Raw genomic sequence first — 25,099 nt, forward strand, 5'->3', positions numbered from 1 at the left:
TAAATAAAAATAAAACTCAGATAATTTTTTTTCTAAAAGCATTAAAATATCTTCATTATTTATCATTAATTGTTACAATAAATTATACATTATTTATGGTATTCAAAATATACAAATCTCATTATTTTCTCAATTTTACTTCTTCTTCTTCTTCTTCTATTTAATTCTTGTAAATTGTTTATTTTTTAATCTTTTCTCAGCTATAGCCCTTAATATAATTTTTTTATTATAGGTTATAGAAAATATATTTACAGCCGGCTTTTCGTTCAAACTTCTTTTTTTTTCAACTTCCAAAAAAGCTTTGAAAGATCTTTTTTTTAGAATTTGCTTTAGTTCCATTTTTTTCGATAAAATTTGCAAAATTTCCAAACTGGGAGAATTTTTTTTTTAGTTAACAAATAAATTAAAAAATAATATTGATTTGGATTAATTAATCACATATTAGTGGTGTTTGTTGTAAAATCTACCTTCTCAGCATTATTGCAAGTATTTTTAATTTAATTATTTATTTCTCATCTGGGAGAGATAGAGGGATTGTTAATACTAAAGGACAGAAATTTATTTATTTTTTTTTTTTTAATTTATCTACGTGATTTTCTTTTCAGTGCTTCTTTCCTACAATGTGCTGAGATAATTTAACTACCTTTAAAAATTTTTTTTGTTTATTTCTTTCTAAGAATTTATTTTGTCCTGAAAATTTTTTTTACTAAATTTCTTTTATTTTTTTTTTAGATAAAAAACCAAAACTTCTAAAAAAAACTTAATTTTTCTTTAAAAATCATTGTCTAAAATTTTTTTTAAATTGTTTTATTTTTTTTCTTTTAAATGCAAAACGACAAAATAGCTCAAACACAAATTTAAAATAAAAGAAAAAAATTGATTATTTTACAATAAATTAATTCTCGTGCTATTTTCTTTTATCTAAAACAATTCTAAGTGATTTTGCTTTACTTTAATTATTCTTTAAATTATTTCTCAATCACTTCTTCACTTTTGGATGTTTTTCTTCATCTCAAAGCTTCTTTTTTCTGATTTTCTTTTCTTGTCGTTTTTTTAAAATACAATTTTCTTTTACAAAAAAAATGTACAAAGTTCCCTTTAAAAGAAAGAATTAGAGATTAAAAGGAATTAGAAAAAATGATTGCCGTCATAAGAAAATTCGTTTTGAGTCAATTTTAAAGAAAATATTTAAAATATTTTTTCTTAAAGCAAAGAAGCATTTTTTTAAAAAATATTATTTAGAAGACTTTTATGCGCCAATTTCTTTAGAGATCTACAAGAGAAAACTTTTTATAAAAATACCAAAAAAACAGTCAATTTTCTAACATTTATAATTTATTTTTTTTTCAATTTTTATCAACATTTTTTTTTATCTTTCTTTCTTTTTTTTTAATTCAATTAAATGAAAATCTATCTCAATAATTCGTTTATTCTTTATTTAATTGCTCAATGTTTTGAAGAGCAACGTATGAATTTAATTCTCATTTATAAATAAAAAGGTTTTGAAAAGGAAAATAAATTTTGCAGCATTTTCAGTTAAAAGTAATTTAAAAGTTTGTAAAATAATTTAAAAACTTTAAAAAAAATTGAATTGAGATGTTTATGCCATTACTCTTATGTAGGAACAACAACTCAGAACTTCAAACCACGCTTTATATTACTCAATTTCATTTTTCCGCTCATTTTAATGATTTTCTTGAATTTCTCTTCGGTTTTTTGTTAAAATTTAATTGACAATTCCTCATTAATTCAAACTTGTCTATTTTTTCAATCAATTCTATGTCAAAACATGTAAAATAAGCTGCAATAGAACTTCTTTCCTCTCTTCAATTGAACTTCTTTGAAGCAACTGAACCCCTCAGAAAATTTCTCCAAAATCACTTTTCTTTTATTTATAAAAAATAAACTTTTGTAGAAAATAAAATACCTGAAAGTGCTGAGAGATGAAGGAGAGGAGCTCAAGCTGAAACCGTTCGAATGGGCACCTCTTGGTCGTCCACAATGATTGAATGCGCACTCCCAGAGCCATAGCTCGTTGACGGTGTACTCGTTGGTGGCTCCGGAAGGCGCTGCGTGAGAACGTCGGGCGTGTAAATGGGTGCTGGACCCTCTGCTTCGACAATCGTCGGCGGACGCGTCGTACAGCGCTTTATGGGTGACATAAAGGCAAAGAGGGTTAGTGTGACGCACAGGGAGATCACCAAGACCACAGCTCGTGCATCTACGCCGGCGGACCTAACACCAGCCAGTGCCGCCATGATGATTAGTAGCAGCACAACGGAGAACTTTGTCATTGTTACAGCCGTTGAGTGGATTTTACCACCACCTTGGCTGATCATGTTGCTATACCTGTTAGGAGAGTAGATCAGGCGTTAAGAACAGGATGAAGGATGGATGCTCCCAAGTTCTTCTTCTTCGTTTCGTAGAAGCTAGTTCCCAAGGAACCCCTTAAAAGGTAAAAAGACTAACCTGTAGGCAAAGTAGAGATTGTGACGATCATTGAAGTGCTTCAGTAGCAGGTAGATCATGGCAAAAGGCATAATGAGGGGGCAAGCCAGACTGTAGACAACACTCATTGTAAACACCATAATCATCCAAGCGTAGTGAATACCAAATGGGAATTCAACGACAATTGACTTCCTTATATGCGGCGTTTCCGCTTGAGACTTTGCCGTACACAGCATCCACATGTAGACAATGAGCTCAGGGAAGCGAATCAACTCCAAACCCGTTCCAATGAATCCCGATGTGATGACGTAGTTCACGAAGAAGGCACCACGATCTGGGAGGAAGATACAATCCCACCTGTACGTCCCATTCTCGTAGTAATGCAGTGTCCACTCCAGGAATGCCTGAGCACTCGTCAAGCCCAATGAGGGCAGAATGAGGATCATAAAGAGGAGGTAACCAAAGGACTTTGTCATGATGGAGTAATTCTGCTTGGAACGTGTCCAATGTGACAACCACTTGTCCGAATATGCCACAATAACCGGCATAAGAGCCGACAACGTCCACAAAAGCAACGTGGGCAGAAACTCCGAAATGAGTGGACTCAACTTCCCTGCACCCTTGCTAAAGGCCACCGAATTCAGCATGTTAACAATGAGTACGGGTGTTGTGAGGAAGAAGAGAAAGAGGAACAAGATGATATTCACAACGGACCACTTAAAGTACCACTGACGCGTACTAACGCTCAGATTCTCCCAGAACAGATCCGATGGCGCCGGTGCGTACGTCATTGTCCATTCCCGGTACGTTCCGGGGCGGAAATTAATGAGAATACTCTGAGCTGCCTCAGCGGAGGAAACTGTAATGAAGGCAATCCCCAGTGGATCATTGACTGCACTTGCCCTCAGTCTGGCCACTTCCCCAGCCAGCTGTGATTCCCGCTCCAAGTAGTACTCAAGGGCATCAATTGCCTTGCAAGTTAGGCAATTCGGGTACACCTTCACATCAATCCCACGGGTTTTGTGGGCCTGACAGTACATCCGGGCATCCTTCACCTTCTCGTACTCCTGAAAATTTAATTTAAATTTGCATTTCCTTTTTTTTTTTGCTTTAGGGGCGTAATTAGAAATTTAATTTATTATTTTTTTTTATTAAAAAACCCGTTAAAGGAAAGAATAAAAATAAAGCCTTCAAATGCTTAAAAGTATAGGTACCTAATGTAATAAAAAAAAACAGATTTTGATTAATAGTTTGACGTATGTTTTGCCAATTCTTTCCACACGTTAGAGACTTACTTTTCTTGCATTTATTGTTGAAACTTTTGACGTATTTATTATTAACCCTTTAACGTCCAACGTGAATTATAAAAACACTGAAACATGCGCTCTTTTATCGCGATTTTTATTCTATGAATTTTTTTAGAGAACTTTTCTCACTCAGAACATCTTCTTTGACCCCTTATGCGTGAATTTGATGCATTTGTAACATGGAAAAACAATTACATTAATAAATAATTGAAAAAATAAAATGTTTCACGTTTGGGTCAGCGTATGACCCAAAAAACCTTAAAGGGTTAACTTTTGAAACTTATGTTTAATGAAACATTCGACGTTTCTTTTCAAACGTTAGACGGCCATTTTTATTTTTTAAACGTTTAATGATCCATTTAAAGCGTCTTTTTTCCCAAACATTTCAAGATTCTCTTCTAACTTTTGACATTCTCTTTTCAAACGCTCCAATAAACTTAGCCAATAATTGGTCAATTATTGACCTCAATATTGAGTCAATGTATATCCTTGTAGTGGAACAAATATTGAGCAATCAGAATTGACCTAAATGAGATTGATCAATTTTTAGACAATAATCGATCAATCGATTGACTGACTCAATTCCTTTATCAATTATTGCTCAATCATTGATCAATTTGATTGACTAAATTATGATTCAACATTTATTGACTTAATAATTTTTTTTACTGGGATGTTTTATTTTTAATTTTGAAAAACCTTTCTTTCTCTTAAGTTTCTTGTCATTTTTTTTTTAAAGGATTGACGTTTCCTTTCAAACGTTTCCCAGACTATAAAAATGGCATTTTTTTTCTAACATTCGACACTTTTTTGACAATTTAAACTACTTTTTTTTAACTATCTTTTTATTGAATTTTAACCCGAAAATGATTTATTAGTTTTATTCTCTAAAGAAAAATATTAAATTCCTCAATTAAAGACACTCAAAAATCCTCTCCTGGATACGCCCCTGGATATTGATAAAAATATCAAATATTTTTTAGAGATTCCTGACTTTGCTCTTCATAAATTCTTAATATTTTCTCGTTCAAAATTAAGATTTCTTTTCAAATATTTTCGTTATTTTTGAAAAAAAAAAAATTTCAAATATCAACGATTTCACGCCCTTTTTTACAATTAAATAAATAAAAAAAGAAAAGTAAATTCAACACAAGCACAAACCTGAACAACAGCACTGAGTTTGGTGATGTTATAGGTGAGATGCACCTCTTCGACTTCAATGTCCGGAAAGAGTTCCCGGACGTAGCCGCGGATATTCTCGATATTCCTATCGCGTGCATCAATGTCCTGCGCCATGATGGTGCGTGTTGGGGCCACTTTGCCCGCATAGCGTCCCGAGGAGCGCCTCATTGTGAGCACCACGAGTGGCACGAAGGCAATGGCGCAGATCACGTGGACCCACAGAACGCTGGATGAGGGATCGAGATTGGACACAGTTGTGTGCCCAAATGTATTCACATCCCCAATGAGGTTGCCGTGAAAGTTAATTGGTAAAATAATAACGATCGAGACGAGCGTAATGATGGCCGTCACGACGATTAGATGCTGCTGGAAGGAGAGATAGTGCAGCGCATCGGGACCACTGTGCGCCAGAATTTGCTCCTTTCGCAGGCGCAACGTTACAGGGATCCACGAGAGGAAGCCCCTGTCGATGGGAGCTCCCGCTGAGCCTGCACTGCTGCGCTTACTTGCCTGCCCATTGCTCGTGCCCGCCTCATTGCTGGAGCTTGACATTCGCGCCGCTGCCCCATTGATGGCCTGACGACTCTCATCGGCCGCCCCCTCGTCGCTGCCCTGCGCGTAGAAGAGCTGCGTCCATCGGCGATTGTCGCCGGTGGAATTCATCAGCGCCAACCGGCCGTAGTCCCACGCCTGCTGACGCAGCACCGCGAACAGGATCATGAGGAAGACCCATGCGATGATATTGAGGATCAACGTCTCCGGAATGCCCTCGTACAAATTCGTAATGAGCGTCGTCTTGTTCTGCTGCAAGCACGCATTGCTATTTGGACTGAATTGCTTCAGCATGTCCATCCTCGCCGTGCTGCACAATAAATTCAAAAGGAAAAAAATCCTTCAGGACATTCCAATGAACCTTTATTATGTCAATCTTTTCTAAGATTCTATATTGAGCACCACGGAATACGTTAAAAGTTAATTTATTAGCTCAAATGGGGTGGGATCGTCGTTGCCTAATTTATTTGTCAACTATTCTATGGATACAATAAGAAAAGAATTCCTAATTATAAGATTCTGCTTTTTTTTCTTTTTGAATGATTTAAGTTAATTTTAGTAAAGACACACACCCAAAAATTTAATTTTTACGTTGAAAATCTCCAAATAATCCAAACAAATCTTATTAAATAATAAAGTCTTGTAAAAAAATTCCTCAACAATTTTTTTAATCAGCATAAAGTTATTAAAAAAATCATCTATAAAGAATAAAAAGACTTTTATTCAGTATGGATTGTGTCTCAGCTAAAAAGTCTAAAATTACTAATTTTAAGAAAAACAATTTATTCACAAAATCTACACCAATGTTCTAAAAGAAATTTCGATTTTCATCACAAAAAAATCTTTAAACTAAATGTTAATTATCTGGTTAAAACCGAATTTTCCGAATCAAACTTTCTGTGGCCTAGAAATCTTAAAAAAAAAAACGTTGAGAAAAAAAATTCAAAACAAAATATTGGAATAAGATGGGCCACAGTGTGGGGCCAATAAGTTCAACAGCTGTCTTCTTATCAGGAAATAAAAACAGAAAAAAGCGAATGATTTATTGCCACAAAATTATCATCTTTGCTTCATTTTTGAAAGAAAAATTGAAAGAAATAGATAAGATTATTTTTTTTCTTTATTTTCTTAATTCTTTTGATATTTTTGTTAAAGTTAGAGTGTTCCCTAAAAGTATAGGTTCTGTGTAGAAAATAATATACCTTTTTGTCTTACAAAGACTGAATATTGAAGATTTCTTAATTATGACGTCAAAAGAATTCGAAATACTTTTTTTTACAAGAAAGAAATCATAAGAAAAACGTTTAAAAATTTCCCAAATATAATCGGAATTGAATGCTCTACCACGCTGCTTATTTTTCTAATTTAATTCAAGTGAGAAAAAGGAGATAAAAATTTTGATTAGGCCGTGACTCGAACCGAAGACTTTTCAAACGAGAACAACAAGCTCTTTTCACTATACCAAGAAATTCACATTTTCCCGCAAATAAAAATCTCGCATAATCAGCCAGTTTTTTGGATTCTCTTCTTTTTGAAAGAATTCTTCAATGAAAATTCAAAGAGAAATAAATTCGCAAAGAACTCCTCAAAAAAAACAATTCATTTGACCCAATTAAATTCCTCCAAACTACATTTCATACCTTGCTCTGTGAAAAGAACGAGTAAAAACCACATCATTGTATGACTTAATAATTTGTGCGAAAATATTTATTTTTGGCAGAATTATTGTGGAAAAAAAGCGCAAAAGAAACAAAACCAAACAGACCAAAAACGGCATTAAATTGGAGCATTGTTGTTCCTTCACAAGTGTGGCCATGCCGGTGAATGTTTTTGTGAATGAATCAATCATTCCCAATAAAGCCCCCAACGCACACAGACACGCAGACCAACGTAAACCCCAAGAAATGGATCAATTGATGGTTCAGCTTGAGAGACACAAAAATTATTATAAAAAAACATTCGGAGGCGTTAAAGAAAATCATTCCAGCGCGGAAGAAATTTTTATTTCCGTCTCTTTGGAAGTAAGAAAAATATTTCTTCATTTCCACGTGGTGGGAGAATGAAGAGAAAATAGAAAAAAAATATAAATCTCTTTACGGTGGAAACACGGTAAATCGTCACAGAATGTTGCGTGCAAAATTGTGCCTCTCCCCACATCATCAAATATTTAGCATTATTGCTGGTAAATCTCTAATTATTATCATCTCTTCTCTCTATTTTTTTTTGCTTCTGTGTGTTGAAAATCAGAGACATTTTTCTTTTCTCTCTAATATCTCTACCTATATAATTAAACATAACGTGTGTGGGCATTACGTCACCTTTTTGATGATTAAACAAACATTAAATTGATAGGTAACAAAAAATTACCTTTATCAGCTACAAATGACCAAAAAAAGCGAGGAAATCTCCTGAGTTTTCACCCAAAACAAGCTGATAAGAAGAAATGTTTCAACTCTACGCGGAAAAAACGATGAAACGCGGAAAAGGGGGGAAAGGCCATAAACTAGTGAGTCATGTTTTATTTTTAATAAATTAAATAAAAGACTTCTCGTATCTCTTCAACTTTTATTTTATTGATTTATCAACAGTCGCTCGATGTGAATCTTCTAAAAATCCAGAAAATTCCTTTGCCGGCGCGAGAAAGTTCGCGCGCGTGGATTTCCCAAGAAACCACAACAATAAAAAAAATATTTGCCCAGATTGAGGTTTTTTAATCTGAGAGGTCAGACAAAACACTTCTCTAATTAAATCATCTCTCCACAACGCGACAAAAATGCGTACGCCAAACCCCTATCGCACAACAAAGTGAATCTCTGCAGCCCTACTTTTCTTTCTCTTTTCACAGCTTTATCATGCGAAAGCCAATAAACTCCCAAAGCGAAATAAATACAAAAAGAGATTTATTTTCTATCTATTATGTCAGCAAATATTGCGAGAGAGAGAGAGGGAAGAAAAAAATGTACTCGGTATGCAAAAAGTATTTTAATGATAATTTCACGCAATTTAGCGTTTCAATTTGCGATCTTTTTCTCTAATCTCCCATTGATTCCCACAGAGTTGATTTGGTGGAGGGGAAAAGCATAGAAAAACCTTCGCGACACGATTAGATAACATTTGGGCAGGAGAAAAGGTGAAAGATCAAACAAATAAAATATCTGGGGGCGTGGTTTAAAAAATAATTTGAAGATTATGCGTCATTTTTTTTAATGTATTTTTGAACGGTTTTTGTTTAAATTATTCTAAATATCTAAGAATTTAAGAAAAATGTCAAATATAGTAATTTATGTTAGATTTCATTGAAAATTTCGAAGAAATTAATCCGAAAACATCATAATTTCAACAAAAAAAACTTTACGGGATAGTTTTGTTTGAAGTTTTTACTGTAAAGTTAGATTATTTACACGAATCATTAACACTTGGAAGATCGAGGTTTCTAACCTCAAAAGTTTGAACTTCATTTTCTGTCAAAAGAAAATATTTTTCCAAGTTTTCTTTCGGCGATATGGGACGATACTGATGTAATGAAATGTTAAAAAGATTTTTATTCTGTGGCGATTGATTAAAGTCAATTTGGCCACTTTGGCCAGCAAAATCCTCCAAGGATTAACTAAAAATTACTTCTTATCCCGCTTTTTTGTGTCTTAATCAATAAAATCGTAGCGAAGATCATTCTAATTCCCTCTAATTAGGTTTTTTTTTGTCTTTTTTTTAAATCTTTTCCCCTGAAAATCGTTAAAATTGACTCAAAAAAAGAAAGAAAATTTCAATTTAAGACTACTGAAAATTCTATTTTTTGAAAAAATTAAAGAAAATTAGTTTTCTTGTGAAAAAGAACCCCATAAAGAGTGTCCATAGACAATCCAATGGATTGTCCATGGATTCGTCCCATGTGTCCCATGGAAATTTCTTGTTTTTTTCTTATATTCTGTCCTACGACAAAATAAGACATCCTCAAAGACATTTTCATGACTTCCGAGTCTTGCTATCGTACGACAGATTTTGGACAGATCATAGGACTTGTCACTTATTTCCGGTTAGGATTTGTCCAATGTTTACAAAATTTTTTATTGGACACGTCAGGGGACAGTCCATGGACAGCCTATACAAAGAACATAGGACATATCCAGTGTTTAGAAAATTTTTAGAAGACGAGTCAGTGGACAATCCATATGAATAGCATAGGACAGATCCGTGTAGAGTAAAAATCTAGCAGACACCTCAGAGGACAATCCATGGGACAGTCTATACAAAGAGCATAAGACATATCCAGTGTGCAAAATTTTCAGTGGATACATCAATGGACAGTCCATACGAATAGCATAGGACAGGTCCGTATTTAGAAAAGTTCTAGCGGACGCGTCGTAGGACATTTCATACGAATAGCTTAGGATATGTCCAATTTTTTTCTATTTTTTTTTTTACTAAAAAACGCTTTGAATTAATTTTTTATTTTTTTATTTAAAAATTATATATATAAATCTTACATGTATGATACTTTGTCCTTCGGCGGTTGAACTCTGACGTCCTGGGTCTTTGAGATGTTCTGCAACTCCTGTATTCCAAGACACGGGATGCTCTGCAATTTCTGTTTTCCAAGACACGGGATGCTCTCCTACTTCTGTTTTCCAAGGCACGGTCTGAAAAGACAAATAATTTTATGAATATTAAGTAAAATCTTCAAAATAAAATGAGATATAATCAATCAATGATAAGTACCTTTTCTTTTCTCCATTCCCTTCGTCATAAATGCTGATAGTTCTCTTTGGCGAGCTTTTGTAACGTGGGAGTATCCGTAAGATAGTTGTCCGGGAACGCCGGGAACATGTAGCTGTAAGAATATTACAGAATATAAGAAAAAAACAAGAAAAGTCCATGGGACACATGGGACGAATCCATTGACAATCCATTGGGTTGTCCATGGACACTCTTTTTGGGGAGCCTGGGAGAGTCCGGAGAATAGAAGTTGTCCGGGAACATGTAGCATGAAAAGACAAATCAATGAATAATAATGGAATAATAGAAAAATTTGTCAAATATTACATACATAATATTTACTACTACTACCCCGACTACTTCTACTACATACTACTGCTACTACTACTGCTATTACTACTACTACTACTACTACTATTTACAGAAGAGCGCTCTTTAATTAAAATACTTCTCTTTTTACCTGCTTTTATTCGAAAAAAATCTCTCACCTGGACTTGTCGAAACACGTAACCTGTAAAAAAGAAAATTTCTATTTTCGCGTACAATTATATAAATTGCAACTTAATTTCTTATACACATCGTTTAACTATATCCTAATTAGTGTATAATGTACTTACTTTGCTATTTTTCCGGATATTTTTCCCATTTTTCCATTTTCCAACGCTGCTACACACGCACTCTTCACAGAACAAAGACATTTGAACAAACGTAAGACATATCGATGGAAGCATATGTCGAAAGTCCAATGAAAATAGTTGGACTAGCATTAGATATATGAAATTTTAACGTCCTATGATATTCCTTTGGATTAGCTTTGGACGTCTGAATTAGACGTCTTAAGAGATATCGTAGTACAAGATATTATACAATCGTGGGATATATCCCAATCGAATGTTCAATGATGAACTAATGGACTGGCATTGGATACGTCTAACGTAAACTTTCCTCTGAAATTCCTTTGGACTAGCATAGGACGTTTGAATTAGATGTGCTAAGATAAATCGTAAGATTAAACGTTCGACCATCGTTGGACATATCTCAAACAAATGTCCAATAATAAACCAATGGACTGGCATTGGATATGTCCAATTAGAATGTCCTATAAATTTTCCTTCGACTAGCATTGGATGTCTGATTAAAGTGTCCTGAGGTAAACTGTAGGATTAAACATTAGACTATGGTTGAATATATCTCAATCGAATGTCCAATGGTAATCTATTGGACTGGCATTAGATACGTCCAATTAGAATGTCCTATGAAATTACCTTGGAGTAGCATTGGACGTTTGATTATGGTGTCCTAACATACATCGTAGGATTAAACATTAAACTACTGTTAGACATATCACAATCGAATGTCCAATGATAATCCATTGGACTGGCATTGGAAACGTTCAATTAGAATGTCCTATGAAATTACCTTGGAGTAGCATTGGACGTTTGATTATGGTGTCCTAACATACATCGTAGGATTAAACATTAAACTACTGTTAGACATATCACAATCGAATGTCCAATGATAATCCATTGGACTGGCATTGGAAACGTTCAATTAGAATGTCCTATGAAATTACCTTGGAGTAGCATTGGACGTTTGATTATGGTGTCCTAACATAAATCGTAGGATTAAACATTAAACTACTGTTAGACATATCACAATCGAATGTCCAATGATAATCCATTGGACTGGCATTGGAAACGTTCAATTAGAATGTCCTATGAAATTACCTTGGAGTAGCATTGGACGTTTGATTATGGTGTCCTAACATACATCGTAGGATTAAACATTAAACTACTGTTAGACATATCACAATCGAATGTCCAATGATAATCCATTGGACTGGCATTGGAAACGTTCAATGTAAACGGAAATTGGACTCATATAGGACAAGTGAAGGACACGTCCCAAGAAAAATCATTAGACTAGATATAAGACTGTAATTGGACATATCCCAAACGAATGTCCAATGATAATCCTTTGGACTTTCATTGGATATGTTCGCTGAAAAAAGATCACATTGGATTGCTGTTAGACATGTCCATAGACATGTCTACAATAATAGGACAACTCTTTATGGGGAACGTAAATTTTAAATAAATAGACGTTTTTTGAAGAAAGTAGCAGATTATAAACAGAATCAATCCTATAATAAAGAAAAAGACGAGCATAATGCAAAATCTCCTTATGTATTTCTTCACACCTTCCGCTTAACCTTTTCTTCCGTTTTAACCTTTTCTGCCCTCAATTCCCTTTCAATTTGCAGCAAAAATAGCCCCCCGCAGAAGATTCCACGAATATCTCTCGTCTTGAATTTTCACGTGTTAGATCGAATGCAATTAGCTGACCCGCTGCGAGAAGGTGCTCCTCCGGAATTTCGTGCACGCAACAACCTTGCAAACGCGGATTTGTGGGCCCCCTCTAACGGAATCTGGCCAATTTCTCCCCGTGGTGCCCCGGACTACATTTGGTGCTGAGGTCACCACGTTTGGGGGGCCGGAAGAGGCCCCATCGCGGGGGCATTGATCTCACATACCGAACCGCAATTTGCCGTCATTTTTTGCGCCGTGCAAAGTGAAAAACTTTCACATTTTCCCCATCAATCGATTTCCTCTCGCGGGGAGTCGCGTGCTGACCGTGGGGTGGCCTCGCCGCGGGGGATGATGACTAATTGCACGGCGGAACAACGAAGGGGGCGAAAACGGGGGGTGCTCTGCACTGTGCCCCGTGACACATATTTTCTTTGTGTGCCGCCACAACACGACGTATTTTACGGATTTAGGGGCCCTTTGAGGCACTACAGACTTACCACGATCACAGGGCGTCACTTTTGGGGTGTTTTTGTACACAAACTCGGGCAGGAGAATCACGAATTTTGGCAAAAAACACGAAAAATTGGGGCATCGAAAAACACGAACTTTGCTTATTTACTTGGCAACCCACTGAAACTTGTCACAATGACAATATGGAAAATATCCACAGAGAATCATTGGACATTTCCATACGGTACTCCACTTGTGGAAAATTCTCATTAGATTTGTTCAATTTGCTGGTAAACATAACCTAAAAGCTGTAAGATAGAGAAAGAGATGAAAGATAGGAACAAATACAAGGAAGACAAGGAAGAAACAATTATTTAAGGAATAATTTCCTTTAATTTTCATTCACATGTACATTAAGATTTTCTTTTAACAATAATTACAAGTTTTTTTTTTACCTTTTTCTTTAAAATAAGTATTGATTTTGATAATAAAGTTCTTACATGACAACACGTTGTGATTACATTTATACATTAGTTTTTGTTTTCTTAAAATATTTCCTTGCAAACACGCAATTTTATCACGAAAAAAGAGACAAAATTCTATCTAAGATTTCATTTCATATAAAAAGGTCAAGTCCCCAGAAAAAAAAAGACTTGAGAAGTATAATGACCAAGTGCATGTGAAAAAGACCACAAAATCCTTGAAAAATATTTCCTGCATCGTTTTATATTTTTCTGCTCCCGGAATGTGATAAAGTTCCCATTTTTATGTGACTCATAGACTTTGAGATTTGATTCTCAATCTCCTTGGAATTTGTAAATCTTTTTAGACTTTTCGGAATTTCGGAAGTTCCGGAATATTCAAAACTGCATAGAAATTCTCCGTAAATCAATATTTTGTTCAAATGAACGAATATACGTAGAAATTACTCTAAATACTATTTTTCCGGAAATTCCGGAATGTGTAAAAATTAATAAAAGTTCTTCTTTGAATTTTTTAAACTGATACATTTCATTGTTTTCACGAATAAAAAATTTCCGGAAGTTCCGGAAATTTCAGAGTTAAAAAAATGCATAAAAATTCTTCATAAAACTTTTTAATTCAATATTTCATTTTCTTCATAAATATTAAATTGTCCGGAAGTTCCGGAAATTCCGGAATGTACAAAAATTCTATCAAAAATTCATCCAAAAAATTCCCTTTGATTTTTTCATTAATTTTCTCTCCTTTTTTTCAGGAATTTTTCATTGAAAAATCATTTGTAAATATGTTCAAAAATAAAAATATTTTTACTGGTTTTTTCATGTCTTGTAAGTAGAATAACTTCCTTTACATTCAAGGAAAAATTAGAATATTTTTAAAGCGACTAGAAATGCATGTAAAATGCTAAAAAAAAAATTTCCGGAGATTGAGAATAAGAACCTTCTGGAGCCTTCCTTGAATTTTTTTCGTCATTATTTTCCTTCTATCTTCTGGGATCTCGACGCTTGATGACGTCAAAGATCACTTCAGATGTGCGTCGTTCACGTGCCCCAGGGGCGTCGGAATCTTCGGATGTGTCCGAATCAAGTAGTGGCTGCTGTAGGGCCCCCGTGGACGCCGTGGCGATCTCCGTTTCAGCCTCATATGCCACCTTCCCTTCGCCTGTGGGACTTCCGGACACACCACCCGTGGAGAAGAGCCAATACTTGTGACCGACATGGCAGCAAATGCCAGCGAGGCACAGAACAAGCCCCAGGATGTTGTGGAGCGACAGCTGATCCCCATTCGCCTCCACGGCCAGTACAATTTGGCAGATCTCCTTGAAGATTCCCGCCACGGACAGGGTGAGGCTGGAAGTGAAGGAGAGCACGAGGAATTCACTGAATTCCATTGCGAATGCCACAACAGCCCCCACGGTGACCTTGAGCCACAGCACGATGACCTCATCCGTCGTAGCAGCTGCCACTGTGGGCCATTCCTCGATGATCTTCCTCCCCTCGAAGCCCAGTGTGACCGGAAGGACAGCCAGGAGCATCCAGGGTTGCATGTAGTAGATCATATCGATGGGATTGTGCAGCCCAAGTTTGGATTTCTGCATGAGGAGCTGCGCAAAGGACCACCGGATGCCCGATGAGAGGGATGCAAAGAGCAGGAAAATAAAGCCAAGAGCATCAAAGTCCACGGATTTGTACGTGAACATGAAGAGTCCCCCAGAGATGAGCACAACAATGGCCACGAGGGACCAGCTGCGCTTCTCCAGGCCCAGGAGGATGCCAAAGATCAAGATGAAGACAATCGTCGTGGATTTGGCCATTGTGTAGCTGCCGGCAAAAGAGGTCAAGAACATTCAGGTAAAGGCGGATTTCTTAATTAAGTTCATTAAGTGGGGTCAATTAAATAACAATAAAAATGCTTTAATTCATAATTTAATTTAGTACAGACATGTGTAGAAAATAGTAGCGCAGTGTGTGGAAGAAAAATGTTAATTTAAAGGAAGAATATATATTTTAAAAAAATTTAATTGTAAGGAAAAAATATATGCAGACAAATTTTTTTTAATAAATATTTTAATCACACTTTTTATAAATTTTTCTTTAAAAGATTCGGAAGGTTCGAAGAAAGATTTCAACAAGTAAAATTTATTTTAGCATTTTCTTAATTTTTTATCTTAAGCTTTTCTAATCTTTAGTTGCAGCTGAAATTATTTTTAACCTATTTTTTCTTAAAGATCTTAAAGAATTTCTAAGATTTTCAAGTTCAAAGTGATTTTAAACTCTAAAAATCAATTAAAAATAATTTTATTCTGTTAAAACCATAGTCAAATCATCCCAAGAAGACACTATTCAATAAAATGACCATCACTCTCGAGTAGGTTAACATTCACCGAATAAGTGGATCAAATATCATTAAGAAAAATTAAAAATCATAAAAAATTAAATCAAAGAAGCTTAAAAATCTCAAAATAATTCTCTTTTCGTCTTCTCCGAATCTTTCTTCAAGACTTCAATTTTTCCAATACGAAGGTCTTATCAGTTTCTTATGGGAATTTTATCTATTTTTTTTTAAAAAGTTTTCTGGGAAATTACAGGAATGGGGGGCTTGGACGAGAGAGCTGCCTTTTCGCAACAACAAACCAGAAGGCATGCCATTGAGCTTCAACTTCCTGCTCAAAATGCCGTCGAATTACCCGAAAATTCCTCATTCTTTGTCACTCTGATAAAAATTTAATCGCTCCGTCGCGTGAGATTTCAGGTGTGTTGCCTTTTATTGGCTCTACGTCGCTCTTTGTAAATAATTCCATTTTTTTGTACCATTTTGTCTAGCCCAGTTGATGGGTTTTCTCCCCCTCTAAGCACTACCTTCTTGGGGAGTTCTGGAGGGGATTTCTCTTAAAGAATTTTCTTCGGGGCTTATTAGAGGAAATTCTTTAGTTTTTTGAGGATTTTCCGGAAGGATTTTTTAAAGAGAATTAAAGGAAGATTAATAAAGGAACTTACAGTGAGATGTTAACGAGCTCCAGGCCCCAATTGGAGAAGCCAATATCCAGCCCACTGGCAATTCCCGGTGGCATAATCTTCAGATGACTCCGGCAGTTGAGCATCACCCTCGAGCGCCCCGTGATGACTTTGTACACACACCGAATGACTCCGGAGAGGAAAAGCTTGATAAGAAGATGGTACAGCACCACACTTAGGGGGAATTTGATGGATTGCAGCAGAGATCTCTGGTAGAAGGTCAACCCGATTGATAGGGCAAAGTACATGAGGATGAGACAGAGGCTCAACAGAGCTGTCTGCGTCAGTGTCATCTTCCCCGTGGGCAGAAGTTCCGATCCGGACACGGTTTTTGTCTCCAATCCCGCATCAGGGACAATCTGTGGGGCTGCATCAGCCTCTGCGTCATTGCTGTCAGCTGCCTGGAGTCTCTCGTAGCGTGTCTCCCGCATTGCTGCCCTACGTCATCTGGTCACAGGTACCACGGATTGCTCACTATCGCGCGTCAGAGAGCCACAGCAGTCCGGACATATGGTTCAACTCCTCAGCAACATACGGTATGCATCTTTTTACCTTTTCCACGCAAATTTTCACGATGATTTCTATCTCACTTGCTCCGGAAGTGCCTCACGGGGATTTCTGCATGCCACGGGGAATTTTATCTAAAGCACAACACTTTTTTTCACGGATTTTTTTCTTTATTTGAAGCAAAATTGAATTGTGGCAAATCGTCGACTTGGTGTGCTTTTGTCACAAGATCCAATGAAGGATAAAACTGCTGGAAAATGTTTGGAAAAGTGAGGTTAGTTCCAATCAATCGCGCCAAACCGGTTTCCCTTTAGTTTTCTCTGGAAAAGTTCAGTTATTCGCCAAAAAGAAACCCCAAAGAAGGATTGTCGAGGAAAGAGGTCAATTAATGTGCCAGGAGTAATAGACAGTAGGCCAGGTAAGATAAAATAACTCCTTGATGGAAGGATTTTGAAAAAACCACAGAAATTAAAAATGAAAGATTGAGGTTACGTTTTTATTGTCCAGGAAAAATGCCCTCAGTCATTCCAAAAAAGCAGAAAAAAGGGGAAACTCCCACTATGGCTTATCGTAGATTCCTGGTGATGGAATGTGGGGATGATACTCCACGCGGGATGGCTGCTTTGTCCCCGTTTTCCATTGCAAAAGCCCTCGATGGCATGGGCAGGATGAAGATTACCCTACTGAAGAACCACAAACTGCTCATTGAGACCCAAAATCCCGATCAGACGGCCAAGATCTTGGACATTAAGGAAATAAGGAGTGTTCCGGTGAAAGTCTCCGAACATCCGATCCTCAATCAATCACGAGGAGTGATAAAGTGCAAGGAGATCTGCTCTTGCAACATGGAAGAGCTTCTAAATGATCTCAAGGATCAGAATGTGGTGAAGATAAAGGAAATAAAGCGTCATATGACGGATGCGGAGCACGCAAAATGCCTTCAGGAGAAGCGTAAACCCTCCCGGATGCACACGGGCTCTTTTGTGGTGACCTTCAGCACACCTGTTCTACCTCCTGTGCTCAATATTGGCTACCTTAAACCCGAAGTTAAGCTCTACATTCCGAGGCCTTTGCGGTGCTTCCGTTGCCTCCGCCTCGGGCATACCATTGAGTCGTGCAAGGAGAAGCAACCAGGGAAAAAGAAAGCCCAGAAGTGCGTCAATTGTTCCGGGGATCACGAGAGCTGGTCAAAGCAATGCCCGGAGTACGTGAAAGAATGCACTGTGTTGCAGTTGAAAGCTGAAAATGGTGTCCCCTACAGGATGGCTAAGGTTTTCGTTGATTTTGCCGGCGGTGTTGGAGGAAGGAACATGCAGGGAAGACCGCTAAGAGGTCCTCCGCCACCAATGGGAGGAGGTGTTCGGCCACCACATGTATGGAATCCATCACCATATGGACCACAAGGATGGTATCCTCCAGCAGAGGGACCACCGATTTGGAATCCAGCAACACATATATTGGAACCAACACCAAAGGGACCGGATTCATCTCAGAGCAATGGGACAAGTCAACCTTCTGCCGGCAAAGAGCCCCCAAAACTCTCCAAGAATGCCAAAAAACGTGCTAAAGCCGCTGCCGCCGCCGCTGCTGCTGCTGCTGCAAAAGAACAATCCCAATAATCCCACAAAAAAAGCTCAAGGAGAGCTTTCATTGATTCTCGCAGTTCCTAACAAAAGTGAGGTTAAGTGTCTTCAACATACTGAAATTATGAATTTCTTCCATTTATTCACATTGAATTGAAATAAAATTATTTTTCTAAGCAATATTTCTTGAGTTTTCTTTGCAATTTTTTGTTTTTCTTTGTATTTTGTGGTGATTCGTCAAGGAAGAAAGAAAATTGGAGGGAAGGAGCTTTGTGAGAAAACTGCAAGAATAAAAGCTCTGACATTCCTAAGTGAGGTTATGTTGCATTGTTATTATTGTTGTTCTGTGAAGGAAGGACTTTTTAGTGATTTCCGAGAGTTTTTCATGGAAATTTGAGAAAAATCAGTGAAAATGGATCAGATTCTAGCGCGGGATTACTCAAACTATCTCACACAGAACAGTATTTCCAAAGAGGTGAGAAAAATGACGGGAAAATGACAAAAATAAAAAAGTCCAGAAGTGCCTGGAGAGCTTCGATGTTTTCCTCAATTTCCTGCGATTTCCTCGAGGATTTGTTTAAATTCTTAGCTCTTCTTCATCTTTGTATGTCTTAGAATCTTTTTCATGAAAGTTATGAAGATATTTCATGATAATTCTGTGCAATTTTGGGTTTTATTTATTCAGGAGTTTCAAGGTGAATCAAGGATTGTTTATCTTCAAATTCTTTAGAATCAGTTATTCAAACAATTTCCCAAAGAAATTCTTATTTATTCTCTTTAAAAATTCATTCTTCCTCCCAAGAACTTCGGAAGTTTAAAAAAAATCTTCAAAGAAATATGTAAGAGAAATTCTCAAAGAAAAATGATTGTAATCACGTAATAAATCCTCCCTTCCAGGTGGATCCAATTTGTCGGAATATAGATGACATGCTAACCCGGCTGGATGAATTTGAGAGCCTCCTGAATGTTGTAAGTTTCCGGAAACATTGAAAAATTAAAGAATTTCTCCAAAAAAATTAATTAATTATTAATTTATTAATTTTTCTCCCTGAAATAGGTAAAAGAAAACATCTCAGTGACAACGGATAAGAACCTCCCGGAGATAAGTGCCTTTGAGAAGGACTTCCAGGAGCTCTGCCGGCGAATTGATGGCTTTGAGCGCTTCGTGGGCATTGCTGGGGACAATCTGGCCAAAATGGAAGCTCACCAGGCCGTGGCGGAGCAAGAATTGGGCTTCACCGAGTCCGGACTGAAGGGTTTCCTCAAACCAATCTTCGGTGGACGTCCCAGATCCGAACAGGAGGCCACCAATCTCACCGCAGACGAAGTCTACGAACCTCCGGAAGTCTACAATACATCAGATTTCTTCCCGGATAGCACATCCTGCTAGAAAGTCACGCAGAGCCGGAACGGAGGAAAAATAAATGATAAATTTTCTTCAATTTTTTTCATCAATTTATTCAGATTTCTTGGAAGAATATCGGGTACATCGATTGGTTTTTCTTGACCTTTAATGGTGTGTGTGTGTGTGATTTTTTCAACATCGAATGATAAAAGTTGATTATCTCCTTATCAATCATCTCTTTTGCTCCGCTATGAGATTTTTCTCTTACCAATTTTTCTTTTCACTAATAAATTAACTTGATTTTCTCACAAAATCTTTGTTTTTCTCACTACATTTTACAACTTCCCCGTCCAATGTGGAAGACGCAGCCCGCGCGTCCTCTGTCCATCCTATGCCAATTTTTAGTTTTTTTTCTTATTAACACATTCTTTAATTTATTTTTTTTTAATTTTTGGTTTCATCTAAAAACGCCTGAAGAACTTTTTTTTCTTCCAACGAAAAAAGATTTTTTTTAAAATAATTTTCTCTTCACAACATTTTGATCGATTGGTGTTTGTTTTTCGAATTCTCTAGCTATATATTACCACTTTTGGACTATCTAAAAAATAACTAATTATTTTCTTTTTTTTTGCTAACAGTCTTTATTGCTTTCCCTTCGAAAAAACGACTAATTGGTTAAATTTTATTCCACATTTTTTGTTAAATTTTTTTTCTTTTTTTTCAACGAATTTCTCCACATAATTTTGACCCTGTTCGCAATTTTTAGCTGTGATTCTTTCTTCAAAGAAGCACAGCTTCTGTGTACACTCAAAAATGCAAAGTCGTCAGATCGGGCTCAAACTTGGGATGAGCACGAATTAGGGTCCCTACATTCCAAAAAATGGTGGCGCCAAAAATCTTTCCGGCCGGCCGTCCGTCCGTCCGGCCGTCCGTCCGGCCGTCCGGCCGGAATGTAACGCAATATTGCAAGAGAACGGTGATAGATAGAGACTTGCGGTCAACGGCAAAGTTCATATATCGGGTGGAAGACATCCGATTATGATGTCAAATCCAACCCCCCACCCCCGCGTCCGCCATTTTGAATAACCCCAAAATTTTGTTTTTGATATATCTCCGGTTCTATTATAGCTAGAGATCTGAAATTTTGATATGTTGTAGGGGTCATCAAGACCTTTCCAACGATACCTCATTTTCGAAAATCGACCAAGCCGTTTAGCTAATATGGCCGCCACAATTTTTCATCGAAAATCAGCCATAACTCGAGAACGGCTTGACCGATTTTGATCAACTCGGGCTCAAATGAAAGATATTAATCAGCCCTACAACTGCTCGGAACATCGCAAGTTCAAAAAATGACCGCAAGTGGCGCTAAAATCGAAAACAAAATTTTCGATGAGTTTTCGATGAATATCTCGAGCACCGCTTTATAGAATTGCTTCATATTTTGATATGTTATAGTTGGCTATAATATCTTTCATCATGCCAAAAATGAAGAAAATCTATGTAGCCGTTCCAGAGATATCGCCTTTTAAACTTAACATGTCATATCTTGAGTTGCATAAAACCAACGCCCCGCGAAGCGGGGCGTTTTATATATACATATATAAAAGTAAAGTAAAAAATATATAAATGCAAAGATATATACATTATATATAGATATAAAAATGCAAAGATAAAAATTAAATATAGCATGGATGGAACAGTATAAAGCGAAAGAACGGTAAGTAAAACTTACGGGCTGTGATTCTTTCTTTGTCAGTGAAATGTGAAATTGACTGAAAATTGAGGATGGGCAAATTTTGAGGAAGGCTTTCTCGCGTACCGAATCACAGCCAACGCCCACGATTAAGGCATTTCACAAATTATCTGCGCGTTGGCTGTGATTCGGTGCGCGAGAAAGCCTTCCTCAAAATTTGCCCATCCTCAATTTTCAGTCAATTTCACATTTCACTGACAAAGAAAGAATCACAGCCCGTAAGTTTTACTTACCGTTCTTTCGCTTTATACTGTTCCATCCATGCTATATTTAATTTTTATCTTTGCATTTTTATTTTTAAATGTCCACTACATCTCAAAATTGTTCTCAATTTTTTTTATTTAAATTTCGATATTTTGCGTCCACATTTTAAAATGATTGATTTTTGTTTTCTTACTTCTACATCATCAATTGGTTAACTAAATTAATTTTTTATTTATAATTTTTAATTCATCCTTTTTTTGGTTCATATTCTGTGAATTTTTTTTCTTTAAAATCTCTCAAAACGCAGAAGATTTTGCAATTGCCATGAACACAATAAATTACACGATTTTTTATCAATTTTTCTTTAAAAAAAAGATTTCAAGACACAGAGTGGGGCAATTGAGGTGTTCAAGAAAAAAAGTTTGAAATATTTTCTTGCGTGCGTTGGATTATTCTGTGGAATATTTTCATATCGAAAAACTATTCCTACAAAAAAAAACTTCTAGAATTTGATGGTCCTCAACGTGTTAAAGACACTGAAGACATTAAGAAATGTGGTATACCAACTAATTAAGCTAGAATTTCGCTTGAATTAAGCTAAACTTCCTATGAAATTTAGAAAAAAAATAAAACAGAATATTGAAAGCTCTTTAGTATAATTATTCAGACAAATTAATATTTTAGATAAAATTCGTTTTTGTTTTCTTACCTCAGCCTCGAAAATCCACAAGCTCTAACAGATTCCATCTGTCAGTTTGACGTTTCAACAGTTTTTACTATCTTCATCAGGCTGAGGTAAGAAACAAAACGATTCTTGTTCTAGAAAAAGAATTTCTCAAATAAAAATGTTTTTGTAAGTTTTTCTGCAATCACCGACATTTTTTTCATTAATAAAAAAATTTTTGGACCAAAGAGCAGATTATGATAAAAATCTTTTCTTTTCTTTTCTTACAATTCGTCAGTTAGAAGATTTATGGTATTCTGAGAAAAATTTTATAGGATTTTAACATTTTGTATCAACTTTAAATCTTCCTTATTTCTTTCTAACTATGTTCCTGAATAACAAATTGTTTGTTTTTCTTTTCTAGAAAGACAATAGAACGATTTAAAAATATCCTTCTGTCAAAATCTTACAGCAACTTTTCAGTTGTTAGAAAATAAAAGAAAAGAATTCTGAAACATTTCAATTGACCCTCTGTGTGTTTATTCAAAAATCCTATTTTTTGGTTTTTCTCCATCAAAGAATGAATTTTTAACCATTCTGTGCGTGCTAAAATAATTCGGATAGATCGGATCAACCACCCTTAAAAAATTATCCGGAAAACACATTTTTCTTGCTTTTCATCACAGAAATTAATTTTTGGCAATTGAATTGTAAGTGTGTGGATAAATTCACAGAGAGAGAGACTTTTTAATACATCTCGAAAAAATAAAACTCTAAAACATCCTCTAAAGAGCTAAAGATCGCGATTTTTCTTATATTTAAGATTTTTCTTCTTCAGGTTTTTTTTTGCTAAGTAACCAATTTTTTTCTACCTCATAGTGATTCTAATTGATTTTTTAATGCGGTTTTCTCTTCAGTTTTTTTCTCATCTTAAAATTTCTTTTTTGTTCTCAAAAAGTGAAGAATTTTGCGCGATAAAATTGCACATAAAAATTTTTCTTTTCCTCCGTAATTTCGTTCCAAAAAAAGGGTTTTTCTTACAAAGAAAAAGTAGGTATATATACATTTTTTTTAAAGATTTTTTCTTTTTGTTTTTTTTAGTGTCGATCATGTCTTTAAATTTTGCTTGATGGTTTGTTTTTTTTTCTTTAATTGGTTTTGTTGCTAAAAGTCAAAATTGGTAAATTGGTGATTTTTGTGTGTTTTTCTTTCTTAGTAAGTTCTTCAAACTATTTTTACTATTTTTTTTAAATGTTATTTTTCAGTTTTTTATTTACTTTTAAAACCCATTTATTTTTTTTCTCTAAATATTCCTTCGTTTACGATATCTTTGTGTCTGTATTTTCTTGTTTATTTTATTTACTATTACTTGTTCACTGTTCTTATTTTTTAAATATTCTTGTTTTTTTTTTTTATTAAATCTTGCTAACATAAATTATTATTTTCACTTTTGCTTTTTTATTTTTTGTTTTTTGAATTCCTTTTTATAATTTTTTATTTTTAAATATTACATTAAATGTATATGCACTAGAATATATTTTTTATTTATAATAATTAGTATTAAATTAAATATTTTCTATTTCTTTTTTTTTTATAAAACAATCTTGTGAAAATACCAGACCGGCTGGTTTTCAAAAAATTCTCACTTTTCTTTTTTTAAATATTCACCACATTTTTATTTATTTTTTTTTGAATATATATTTTTTAAATATTACTTGTTGCCTTAATTTTTTTCTTTTCACACAATTTCTAGTTTTTTTTCTTTTATTACTATTTTTTGCTTTAAATATTTAGGGTAGATTTTTTTCCTGTTACCACAAGAACAATATTCCATTTTCTTTCATTTAGAAATTACTTTTTCAACCAAAAGTAAGAAGTTTTTCTCATTTTATTTCTTTTTTTTTTCTTTTAAATATGTTTCAGTTGCACTATCGCCTAAATTATTTATGATTCTTAGAATTAGAGTTTTTACAATTCTTTTTTAAATATTTAATATACGTTCTATTAACCACCATTTAATGATTCTCTTTAGTATGTTGCTTTTATGTTCTATGTCAATCCTCACTCATATCATTCTTGTGTAAGCCAGCAGAGATTTTTTTATTCGTAAACTGAACTCAATTTTAGGGGTTTCGGGTAAAGGTTTAATGAAAATGTTTAAGGAGCTTTTCTAAGGAATTTTTTAGAGATTTATTCCGGAAGAAATTTGATTTCAACTCTTTTAAATTAAATTTTAAAACGTTTCTCATTTTCTCACAGAAAATTCGGTTTTTAAAGTTATTTTATTTTAAACTTCTTCAAAAAAAAATTATGAAGTATTCCTCCATTTTATTAACTCTACGCCAGGACTTTACTAACTAACTTCCCGTTTAAGTTCTCTATAAATTACCTCCACCACCCCTAACTCAAAGAATTCTTAAACATTCTGATAAACTTTGCAGTGTTTGCAATTAAAATTTATTAACATAAAATAAACGATTTTTTCTCTCTCTTCATGCTGCAATTTTTTTATCACAACATTGCACGCTTTCCGGTGGCGTTGAACCCAAGCATAGAATGCTAAGGGAGGGGGAGGGAGTAGT

General features: G+C 35.3%; 4 protein-coding genes across 5 annotated transcripts; 2 read left to right on the top strand and 2 right to left on the bottom strand.

Annotated features, from left to right (window-relative positions):
• Nucleotides 1-167: 167 nt before the first annotated feature.
• LOC129793679 (calcium permeable stress-gated cation channel 1) lies at nt 168-13,155 on the bottom strand. 2 transcript variants are annotated; one of them, XM_055833862.1, is made up of 5 exons: nt 13,009-13,155; nt 4,917-5,799; nt 2,470-3,515; nt 1,928-2,349; nt 168-1,096 (listed from the first exon to the last, which is right to left on the bottom strand). In XM_055833862.1, the coding sequence occupies exons 2-4, from the start codon at nt 5,787-5,789 to the stop codon at nt 1,959-1,961; spliced, it is 2,310 nt and encodes a 769-aa protein (XP_055689837.1). In that variant the 5' UTR covers nt 5,790-5,799; nt 13,009-13,155; the 3' UTR covers nt 168-1,096; nt 1,928-1,958. The 2 variants fall into 2 exon arrangements, with proteins under 2 accessions (XP_055689837.1, XP_055689836.1); XM_055833861.1 differs by having other exon boundaries at nt 168-2,349.
• A 179-nt stretch (nt 13,156-13,334) lies between these two features.
• Nucleotides 13,335-17,152, bottom strand: LOC129793680 (solute carrier family 35 member C2). Its single transcript, XM_055833864.1, has 2 exons — nt 16,441-17,152; nt 13,335-15,264 (listed from the first exon to the last, which is right to left on the bottom strand). Exons 1-2 carry the CDS (start codon nt 16,887-16,889, stop codon nt 14,427-14,429), a joined length of 1,287 nt encoding a protein of 428 aa, XP_055689839.1. The 5' UTR covers nt 16,890-17,152; the 3' UTR covers nt 13,335-14,426.
• A 122-nt stretch (nt 17,153-17,274) lies between these two features.
• On the top strand, nt 17,275-18,730 carry LOC129793681 (uncharacterized). Its single transcript, XM_055833865.1, has 2 exons — nt 17,275-17,383; nt 17,473-18,730. The coding sequence occupies exon 2, from the start codon at nt 17,478-17,480 to the stop codon at nt 18,582-18,584; it is 1,107 nt and encodes a 368-aa protein (XP_055689840.1). The 5' UTR covers nt 17,275-17,383; nt 17,473-17,477; the 3' UTR covers nt 18,585-18,730.
• Nucleotides 18,731-18,887: 157 nt separating this feature from the next.
• Nucleotides 18,888-19,990, top strand: LOC129793683 (biogenesis of lysosome-related organelles complex 1 subunit 4). Its single transcript, XM_055833867.1, has 3 exons — nt 18,888-19,023; nt 19,446-19,517; nt 19,606-19,990. Exons 1-3 carry the CDS (start codon nt 18,961-18,963, stop codon nt 19,936-19,938), a joined length of 468 nt encoding a protein of 155 aa, XP_055689842.1. The 5' UTR covers nt 18,888-18,960; the 3' UTR covers nt 19,939-19,990.
• The last annotated feature ends 5,109 nt before the right edge of the window (nt 19,991-25,099 follow it).

Source organism: Lutzomyia longipalpis, chromosome 3 (assembly GCF_024334085.1).
Source record: "Lutzomyia longipalpis isolate SR_M1_2022 chromosome 3, ASM2433408v1".
Lineage (NCBI taxonomy): Eukaryota > Metazoa > Arthropoda > Insecta > Diptera > Psychodidae > Lutzomyia > Lutzomyia longipalpis.